At 41.8% G+C, this 11,641-nt stretch overlaps 1 protein-coding gene across 1 annotated transcript in view; it reads left to right on the top strand.

Annotated features, from left to right (window-relative positions):
* The window catches only part of LOC116852303 (zwei Ig domain protein zig-8), a 49,935-nt gene that overhangs the window by 20,823 nt on the left and 17,471 nt on the right, over window positions 1-11,641 (top strand). The window contains exon 2 of the mRNA XM_032832506.1: window positions 1,018-1,184. Within this exon, the coding sequence (XP_032688397.1) occupies window positions 1,018-1,184 (167 nt within the window). The remainder of the gene's footprint in view (window positions 1-1,017; window positions 1,185-11,641) is intronic.

Below are 11,641 nucleotides of genomic sequence, written 5' to 3'. Positions count from 1 at the left end.
CCCCCCCGTTCCCCCATTTTGCGTCTACGACGTGATGGAAACGTTGATGCAACGCTGATATCCGAAGTTTTCGCCTAAAGCTCAAACGTCAGTCGTCAAGTGACCACCATTATCGCCCATCTCTCTTCTCCTCTCCCCGTGAAAAGTGATGCATCGCAAATTCACCGAAAGTTGTCCGGTATTCGAAATGTCCCACGAGTACCAACTTAGCACGCGCTCCGGGAGCGTTCTTCTCGTGGAACATCCATGAATGTATTACACAAAGAGAAGGGTCACAGGATATTCAATTATTATTCTATTACTGGTCGTTCGCGCCTAGTTAAATCACGTTGAGATTGAAAACGACGGGACGCCTGCGGCACATTGAGTGTTGTTATTCTTACCGCCAGAGCGTATGTAATGTGTGTGCGTGTGTGTATCCACGTAAGCAAAAACGAACGATCTTTACGGCATGGATATACACGAGACTGCACTTTATATGATCTATATTTCGCGATAGAAACTCTATCTTCTGAATATGCTGCGTGGGAAACGTGCAGATTCATACTCTATTTTACACACGCTGGCATCTATAAATGCAATTCCAACTCGCCTGATGTTTTTCTCTTGCAAAGAGAATCCTATCGTCCAAAGTGGAATTAACCTTTTAAGCCTGAGGCATCAAGTTCAAGTAGAATGTTTTTGTTCATAAGATAGTCTTAGAAATGTTAAAAGAAATCTCCTGATGAAAGATCTTGTGGTCCAAATAAGATTGATCATCGAGAAGTACAATTTTATGAAGGTACAGTCGGCTGATTATGTTGCAATTGTTGAAAAAAAAACAACTTTCTGTACATCATTCACTCGCATATTGTTTGCATATGTAAGCACACTTCGTATTTTTGTTTTCACATTTAAGAGTTATACAAAAAACAAATTTAGAAGGCCAGCTTGGCACTGCTTCCTTCGTGCTCCCCTCCGAGAGGAAGAGAGAGAGTCGCAACGATCGCCATAATCGGCCGTTTCTTCTGTTTCCAGGTGGTATAGCGTCATGCCTACGAAACTTTCGGACCGATTTCCTGGAGGAATGGCCGACGCCGGGCACCGGGCCCCACTTCGACACCTCCATGCAATCGAACTTCACCGGGCTGGTGGGGAAGACGGTGCATCTCGTGTGCAAGGTGAAGAACTTGGGGAATCGAACGGTGAGCCATCGGAGAATCCATCGTCCGGTTCGTGACCGGCGACGCTATTTCTTAACCCGAAGCGGACAGAGCGCGCGCTATCCACCCTTCCTCCTCCCCGCCCCGCCACGCTCGCTGTTGAATAATTTAAGGATAGGGCCGCACGAACGACCTTGCGACCCTTCCGCGCGATCGTAGCGGATACTTGAACGGCGCGTCACGTCGCCAGATTCCACCGGCCGCTCGCCACCGGGCGCGCAGGGAACGATGTCGTTAAACGACTTTCTAATCGATCGATGGCTCCGCGATCGGAGAGGGTGCGACTGTCATTGCCGGACGGAAGGTATAAGTAAGAAAGTAACAGGCGCCTCGCGGATAACCTTCCTCGACTCCCTTCAACCCCCGAGCTTTTATTAAGGCAGCACTTTAATCCGGACGCGCCAAGGAAGGCGTCCCCGTGACGGGAATCGTAATGCGCCTGAGTGACATCGCGTCTTATCGGGTGACCTTTCGAGCATTTAACCGCGAGAAATTGTCGAAACCGTGCCGCTCGTTGCGAGAAACTTCTTTCTCGTTCTCGCCTCAGCGCGCTCTTATTCAGCGCCGTTCTTGCGCACTTCAATTAATTACCGCGATGACGGTTCACGGGCGCGACGGGAACGGAGCGCATTTCTATGGTGTGTCCACGCGCATTCCGCTTATGAAATATAAAATCGCCGTTCTTGCACGCCGAGGGCCACTGCGGCGCGCAGTTCGCCCAACGCATAAATGGGGGCTATTAAATAAACATTACCGCTCCTTCATCGTGCACGGTGCCGGCGTCTCATGAAAACAGCAAGCGATGTTAGCGATGTTTATGTTCTTGCATTATTAACCGCTCTTCTTGCGCATGGAGTGAAAGCCTTCTTTTTCCCTTCCTTTCCTCTTTCACCTTTCTTTCCTTTTTCATTTCTATTTTTTGACGTTTGTATCGTGCGCGCGCGTGTCAACGAATTGCGCCGCTTTAAAAATTCCCCTCGCGAAAATTGCACCGGCACTCCGGCGGCACGATTATTCCAGCTTGAAATGTTTCCGGTGTTTGAGCGTGTTTCTGTCGTCGCGAATTAAATTCGGCCTGCCGCTCGCGCTCTCTCCGCTTAACAACGATATCATTTTCTCAATACACATCTCCCACCCTTACTGCCCTCCGACGTTTAAACGTAGCTATAATTTGTCCCGATCGCTCGAACGTCGCCATTAGGATAAAGAGACGCTTGAAAACGAGGGGAGGAGCCGCCGATTGACCATGTACATAAGTACGCGGTAGCATGACTACACACGATCAATCGGCCCTAAATTTTTCAGGAACACCGCGTTGCCACGCGAAACCGGTTCCGCATACCGATCGTTCTTCTTCGCTCTCTCCCATAACTACATATTTATTACATCTAAATTTCAGATTCGCGTGCGCTCGTAATAAAGCCCACGGGGTAATTTTCGAGGAAGATTACAGCAGCGAATTTTCCTCGTCGTCTGGAAATCGAACGATTCCGCGACGGCGAATCGCGGCGCGCCGTGAGTCACGACGTTAGCACGGGGTTGCCTTTTCGTTCATTGACTACGCGATATATAAAGCCGAGGTATCTGTCCGAGTTGCAATTTTGATTCCACTTTCCAACCCTCACCAAGACCTCAGTGTTCTACACCTATTTTGATAGTCTGAAGTCTATTCCAACCTCTTCTTATTCTATTTAATCTACTTATTTTGCCGAGAGATTCTTTGTACAATCTACAAGTAGCATTTTGTGTGCTTCCTGCCGGAAATGCTAAATAGGATTTCAGTTTCCACACGCAAAAAGAATTTCAGTTGATGCAACCAAATAGTAACCAACTGAAAATTAGGTGATCAGAAGCGATATCTCTGTTATGAAAACTAATATTTCTGTTGTCGCAACCGAAAATATTCGTCTGAACATTCAACGATATTAGAACTCGGTTGAGGCAACTAAGAACAATTGACTATACAGAAGCCTCAGAAAGGAATTTTTCTGTTCCTACAGCCGAGAATTTATTTCGTCTGATCCCTGAGCAACCGAAAATTCGGTTGCACCAACAGAATTGTTTTTTCCGTGCATGTATACTAACCTCTGAGCCGAAACTTGGATCCTACTGTCAGCCCCAATATTTTATTTAATGCCTACGTTGATATTCTAAAACCCATGTCAATCTCTTCTATTTAATCTACTAACTTTGACAAGAGCTCCTTCTTATAGTCTAGAAATTAATTTTGGTGCGCTTTTTACCATTTAAAGATGCTAAGTAAGATTTTAGTTTCCATGTGTATCAAATTTAGGTCCAAAGCAGAATTAAAATCTCGATTTGGGTTAACTGGAGTCGAAATTTTGATCTCACTGTCGGCTTCAATATTCCATTTAACACTTGCTTTGATACCCTAAAGCTTACATCAACCTATTTTGATTCTATTTAATCTACTAGCTTTGCCAAAAGGCGCTTCGTAAAATCCGCAAAAGCGATTTTGTGCGCTTTCTGCCATTTAGAGACGCTAAGCAAGATTTCAGTTTCCATGTGTAGTAAACTGAATCGAAATTTTAATCCTACTATTGGCCTTAATATCTCATTCAATGCTTACTTTGGTATTTCATAAAGCTCATGTCAATCTCTTCTGATTTTATTTAATCTAATTTCGGCAAGAGGACCTCTTTAGAATCTACAAAAGACTGTCATTTAAAGTTAAGTTAGGATTTCAGTTTCCACGTGTATTAACCCGAGTCGAAATTTTGATCTTACTTTCGATCTTGATATTCCATTCAATGTGTACTTGATACTCTGAACTCTATATCACTTCTTCTGATTCTATTTAATCTACTAATTTTTCCAAAAAATCCTCTTTACAATTTACAAGTGGCATTTTATACATTTTCTGCTATTTAGTGATTCTAAGTAGAACTTCAGTTTCCACGTGTACTGAATACGCTCTCTTCCTTCAGAATATACAGATGTTAGAAAGTTTAGATTCAAAGCAGAGCTAAAATTTCGATTCGAATTAACTAGAGTCGAAATTTTGACCCTGCTTTCGGTTTCGATATTCCGTTTGACGTCTCCTTTGATACTCTATCGGCTATATCCTCTTATGATTCTATTTAATTTACCAACTTTGCCAAGAGATGTTTTGTAAAATCTATGATCTTAAGCGTTTTCTGACATTTAAAGACGCTAAATAGGACTTAGTTTTCATGTGTATTAAACATACTCAACTCCTTCATTCAGAATACACAAATGTTGGAAAGTTTAGGTCCAAAGTAGGGCTAAAATTTCAACTCGCATGGTCTCGGTGGAAAGGCGCGCATCAACCGGGACATTCGTCATTGAAGTTTACAAGAGCCTCGTTACGCTCTGCGATACACTCGCTTAATCCGTCCTTTCGACTCGCCGACGTGATATCGCCGGATCTGTTATGATGTATGACGCTGTTATCGCACAACAGGCGTACTGGAAGGAAGATCAAGCGTCGGTTCGTCCAACCATCCGTTCGTCGTCGCAGCTTGCGAAGGTGCATAATTACCCGGCTGTTTGCCCGGGTTGGCTAAGAAGCCGCTGTTAATACATCGCGGATGATAATGGCTGTCTTCATTAGTAGACATATAGACACCGTAATCCGTTCAAGTTGGCTTGAGTTCGGCTTACCTGCTTTCTCTCCCCCTCGCCCCCCCCCCTCTCTCTCTCTCTCTCTCTCTCTCTTTCTCTCTTTCTTCCCTCTTCTCTCTTCTCTCTCTCTTCCTAGCTAGGAAGCAGATCAACGTCGTTGCGCGGTCGATCTCGGTAATCTCCGCTATCTCGACGAAGCATGATGAATGCGGGTAGTTAATAGCAAGGACTTTGAGGATTTCGCATCGGAACACAAAAGTCCCTTTTGCTCGCGTCCTCTCTTCCCCGCACGTTTGCATCCGAGTCTAGGTGCCGTCTTGTAATCGCTTGCTCGAGGAGAAATCAGGTTCAAAATGGAGACAGCATGACGGAGCGAGACGGCGCGTCGACGTTAACGAACATCGCGTTCTGGCACTGGAACGCGCCTTCGGCGTGATATCAGTGAGCGGGGAACTTTTACATTCGCGAGAACGCAATATTATCCAGTATTATCCGGCGGACTTCCCAATCGATTATCCGCGTATGCCGCGGCTTGCTCGGCGTTTCTAGATAAAGCCGCCGGCTCCGAAGCGATATCGCGGGACCGTAACGATACGGGGAATCACCGCGGTGTGATTATCTTGCGCATTTCCAAATATCCATTCCGCGGCCTTCCGATAATAATTGGCGATCGCGCAGTTTATTCGTCGCGCAAACACGGCAGCGGCTCGTAATCGCGCTCACGCTCCGAAAACGCGCACGGCTTAAATATCCACAATGCGCCGTTGATTAACGGGCGACTCGACGTGCGATGTAAAAACTTGATAAACGAATCGTAATCGTGAACACGGCTTTTGCCTGCACTGCTGGTCTGCGCCTCTCGCCGCGGCGCTCGATGTTACACGATTCCCGTAATGATTTATGAATATTAATCGAACGTTAAGCCCCTCCGGTGCTCGAGTCGCGCACAATCGAGCGCTGTCAACGCGCCTCGCGACTTCGATCGCGGAATTAAACCGAACACTACGGGCGGAACGAGTGCGCGGTGTGCACTGTCGATTCGTTTACATACGCGACGATTGCGGGCGGCACTCGCGTCGATACGCAATCCTCGCGTGAGTAGGTCATGACATTTCGGGGGGCCCGGGCGAGCTGATAATTATTATTATAATAATTAAATAGAAACTGTCCCGGCGATAGCGCCACCAGCGACAGCGCAACTGAGCTGGCAGCTATTGAATATACGGAAGATCGGAGCTGGAGATGACCTATATTTTAGAATTTAGAAGTTACAACTCAAACAACCAGTTGTAACTAACTGTATCAACATGATAGAGACAACTTTCTTCTATGTTACCTTCTTGTCAATCTTCTTGTGTATTAAGAAGATGCTGAAGCTGAAAACTTTACCGACATAATGACATTTTTTTGCAAAGTTATGTCGTATTAGTTATACAGAATTACAAATACTTTTACGCAATGAAAGTACGTGCAAAAATAAATAGGAGTATTACTCAATAAGTGACGAAAACGAAAAAAAAAATGTAATATAAAATCTCAAACTATCAGTTAGGGTGATATTTTTAATCCAAAAGTTCCGCAATTTGCACAAACCGAAAATGTAAATGCTCCAAGCAGAAAAATTTTGAAGAACATTGCTATCTTCGCATCTAAATTCAGAAGCTTAAAAATATCCGAAAGGTTTGTAAAAAGATTTCTACACATGCGTGGTTAGGTTTTCCGTTGAATATAGTAAAACAAAGCAACACACATTTATGTAAGTTCTATATGCATAAGAAATACGAAAAGGATAACGTAATTATGTTAGTGACGATCATCTCTGCGTTATCAATATTGTTGGAGTTCGTCATCGACTTCAGCATCTCCTTAAAGGAATGCTGGAGTCGATGACGAACTCGAACAATGTCGATAATGCAGAGACGATCGTCACTAACATAATCACGCTATCTTTTTTGTATTTCTTGTATATACAGAACTTACATGAATGTGTATTGCTTTGTTTTACCATCTTCAATGGAAAACCTAATCATATATGTGTAGAAATCTTTCTGCAAACTTTTTCGATATTTTTAAGCTTCCAAATGCAAATGCAAAGGTAGAGCAATGTTCTTCAAAATTTTTCTGTTTGGAGCATCCACACTTTCAGTATATACAAGCTGCGGAATTTTTGAATTAGACAAATATTACGCTAACTGACAGCTTGAGATTTTACATTAAAAAATTTTTGTTTGTTTTCGTCACATATCGAGCAATGCTCCTATTTATTTTTGCACGTACTTTCAGTGTTCTGTCGGTAAAGTTTTCAACCTCAGCATCCCCTTAATATGCGCCACGATCCCGTATATTTTATTTTATAATAACCAAACTACGAACATGCAGCAACAGAGCCACCTTGCCTTAGTACCAGGTGCAGTTGCCCAGTAGTGCAGGGTAAGAAGGCCACGTATAAAATATGTAGCCTAATTAGTAGTTTCGGAGTCTCCGCGAGAGGTTTCCACAGCCTGCAGTTTCTTAAATATAGGCCAACTTTACCTTGTCCGTCCATACGCTTTATTTCAATCATTTTATGAATGTGCTTACCAGAAACAGTATATCATATACTTGCAAGAAATTTCATTCTAGCTAATAACACATTGCTTAATTTTATTCAGTCACGAAGGAGAATATTAATAGAAAATCTCTTGAGAGAGGGACTCAAGAGAATTTACTTTACTATTATCAAATTAGTTTTTTCTATTTCTTAACTGTAATATTATTCCGATTTTAATGAAACTCAGAGTAACTCAAAAGTATTTATGTCCTAAAAAGACCTAACTTAAAAGAGCTATTTAATAATTTTGTATTTACTATTCTTCTCAAGATAAATACTAAAAAAAAAAATACATAAGCAACGTAATACTGAGGCCATATAGCCCCAGTCCCCCCCTACCTGCGCATTTGTTTATCACTCGTTGCGTTTCACGTTCACGTCTTTCTTTACGCAGTACGAACAGCCTTATAAGAAATTGGAAAATGGCCGGGGTACGTTTCGGACGAAATTATCTCGCAGCGGACCCTTCCCCCAGTTAGGGGCGCGTCGAGTTTTATGAGTCGTCGTATATAGTAGATCCGCAGCGGAGCCTGGAATTGTATCGCTCAAAGTGCGCGTCGTTGCGCGCTTTTACTTCGTTTCAGCTAAATTACTGCTGTCAGTACGTCTTGGGCCGAGGTTTTTACCCGTCTTCTGAAATAAAAGCTGCTCTGCTACAAGGCACTCAAGATTATTAGAAAGCGTGCCGCGCGTTCACAAAGCGCGCTGTCGTCTTTTTCCCGTCACGGCGAGCACCACCAGCGAATCCTGGTGTCTCGAAGGCGTCTCGGTCAATCACGGTCTTCCTTTCCGTCCGGTGGAAACTTGGTGATTAAAGGACCGATCCGGACGAAGAGGCCACGGTTACGATGTCCTACGGTGTTATATCGACTTGAGAGTTCATCACGCAAACTACCGTTGCATGCAAATTGTTCATTTTTCGCCGAGTCTATCAAGTTTCGTTGCACCATTAAATTGTCGATATTGGGGATATGCCATACGCGAGAATTTTATTGACTTTTAACTTGAGGTATGCTAAAACTTTGCTGATACTAATTTTTTCTGCCAAGTTCACGTCGTATTGGTCGCACAGAATCGCAATGTAAAATACGTGTAGAAATTAACTGGAATATTACGCGAGATGTGACGAAAACGATAAAAGAATTACACAATTGACATCTTTTCAGTTAGCCTAAATATTTACCAAAAGTTCCGCAGCTTATACATAAAGCAAGAAAAAATATCAATGTCTTTGAACATGTACTTATTCCTGTATATTCTTGTTGTTTTGGTCTTCAAAATGTGGATATCTAAACTCTTTCATAGAATATACGTATGCATTCAATATATACATATATTTCTTTATGTTTTGAAAGTTTAGGTATTCATATTTAAAGACCAAAACAATAAGAATATCCAGGATTAGATACGTGTCCAGGCATTGGTATTTTTACCTTATCAAGCGTGCATTTGCACTCAGGAAAATTTCGGAGGACATTGTTGTACTTTTCCAACCATATTTAAAAGTTTAGAAATGTACGTAAAGTTTGCAAAAAAATTTCGACATACGCGTGATTAGGTTTTCCGTTAAATATATAGTAAAACACAAAGCAGCATACAGATTTATACAAAGTTTAGGATCCTTTGTATTTACAAAAGAACACACACGAAAAAGGAATCATGTCAGTACCTATCTGACATGACGGTTTGGCGATTGCCTCCATATTATCGACATTTTTGGAGTTTTTATCCACTTTGGCATTTTCTTAAAGGAAAAGATAAAATTAACGCAGAATATAACATACGCTAAAAGAACATTGTAGTAAAAATTACAATACAATTTTAGTAGTCCGGGAATAGACTGGCACTATTACGAAAATTATAATAAAACGTAGTAAAAATGATCATAAACATGATAATTTTTACTACATTTATGGTAATTTTTACTATATTCATGGTCACTTTTACTATGTCTTATAATTTTCATCATAATCCATTCCGGGAATTCTAAAATATACTGTAATTTTTACTACAATATTCTTCCCGTGTACGGTATAACGTTGCAACGGAACTAATTTATCGATATCAAGACATGCTGCATATTCGCGAGAAGCTGGGAAGCGCGAGCATGGTCGTGTCGAAAGTACAAAAGCACACGAGAACGTGCGATTCTCCGACGACACATAATTCTTACATATCGCAACGTCGAGCTCTTACGCCGTACTGTTGCGGCCGTATTTTCGCTCTCCGTTATCATGAAGTCGTACGACGCACACACACATAGAGAAAGAGAGAGAGGAAGGAAGGAAGGATAGTGCAAGCATATAGCGCCGAGCACCATCGCCATGCGGAGGTTTCGGTTGAATTTCGCCAAACAATGCAGCGGTTAATGCCAATGACACATACGCGTCATCTCGAGTGCGCGAGGGCTGGCGCAAGTGCCGTGATTCGGTACTGAGATAGGACAATGCGAAATCTCTATCGTGACGTCACAGCCGCATCACGACATAGCTCGACATGGGTGAATCTAGGAACGCGACATAGCTGTGCGACCGCGTGGCTTTTGAACCCTTTATTACCCTGATGCGAAGCTTGTGCGGGCTAAACGCGATCTCGCGATACGAAGCAGAAATTCGCAATGAGGGGAATATATAGGGTGTCCAACAACTTGAGGCGGTGCGCAGGTAGAACACATCAACCTGGGCAAAAAGTTCTCTTTTCCAATTTTCAAAGCATTTTTCAAACAAGCGAAAATTGAAAATTCGAAATACCAGGAAAAACGTGAAAATTCGAAATACCAGTGAAAAATGTTTAACAAGCCAGAACACGCGATGTTGTGATATGCGGGATCTCATCGAAATTGGCTGAAACCTGCATTTATTTTTTAGCGATACGTGCACGTCGTGTTCACGTCGAGAAACAATTGTCTGTGCATCGCTCATATCATTACTACGCCTGCAGCTGTCAGCCGATATTCACACTACAAACAATTTTGTGTTAAATTTAATCTGCAGGAAGCCAAAAGCAAATTTGACTGTGAATGTCTCATGTGATAAAAGCGCGAAACACCGTTCTGTGTGTATACAGTTGTATGTTCATACATACGCGAGTACTAATGCATCGGACGCAACAGCTGCAAGTTAGTGCACTTGGACTATACTTTCCATGATATCTGCGACTTGGCGTATTTTGCCTCACACCGAGATTATATTCGCTTACCAAACCTTTTTGGCATCTTCCTCGCATAAATGACAAGGATGCAACAGAGCCAGATTTTGCATCTAGACTCTCGAAAATTTGTAATAGAAATATAGATTTTATTTAAAGAATATTTTTTTATAAAGAAATATGCTGCACCTTACACCGAATGGTCACTGAAATAATTTATTCAATTTTTGTTTCGACTTTTTTTCCGAAAAAAAATGCTCTGTATCTCTCCATATTCATTTCTTCTGATTACAAATATCACAAATACAACGTCCGTATTTTGATCAAAATACGTCAAATGCCTTTGCCTGTTTCGCAGCTCTCTGCGAGAGATCTCTACTATGACTTCTTAGCAGACCCTTAACACATACCACATGTCCCGATTTACCTACTTTAATTTTGTGTTAACATAAGAAAAATATGTTAACAAATAACGTAATTTATCTGCACACTTTACACATAAATAAAATATGTCACCAAGAATGTACATGTTATAGATAAATTATGTTACTTTAACATTCAAAAATGGTAAGTACTCATATGAACTCAATGCGGAATAGTCAAAATAACATTACAAATTGAGCATAAAAATTTCTACACGGATCAATTTCAACACAAATACAAATACAAAATTTTTATCGTGTATCCGTGCTAAGAGGTAGTTGTATCTCACTTATTTTCGATAAAATCTCACCTTTACGGAACTCGCTCCGCAACTTTGCGCGCTCTGATTTATCGATCTCTTTTTATCATTATCTCGAAATTTTAACATGATTATTGGAAAAATATTTGAAAAATGGTAATTGTTTGAGAAAGGGCATTTTTTTGTTCAGATCGATATATTCTACATCTCCGCTACGAGTTACTGGACACCCTATATATACGCGCGCGCGTATACTGTAATAACTCTGGAACAGTATAGAGTAATAAACTCTAATAACGCTGAAAGTAATAACTCGTTCTTCGAGGTTCGAATTTTGTTTCAATTTACGGTCCCATGTCTCACAGAGAGAGAGAGAGAGAGAGAGAGAGAGAGAGAGAGAGAGAGAGAGAGAGA

This window comes from Odontomachus brunneus, unplaced genomic scaffold (genome assembly GCF_010583005.1).
Source record: "Odontomachus brunneus isolate Ranch 3 - 2012 unplaced genomic scaffold, Obru_v1 Obru_scaffold_213, whole genome shotgun sequence".
Lineage (NCBI taxonomy): Eukaryota > Metazoa > Arthropoda > Insecta > Hymenoptera > Formicidae > Odontomachus > Odontomachus brunneus.
Note: the sequence above shows the minus strand (reverse complement) of the source record. Positions and strands in the feature narration are given on the sequence as shown.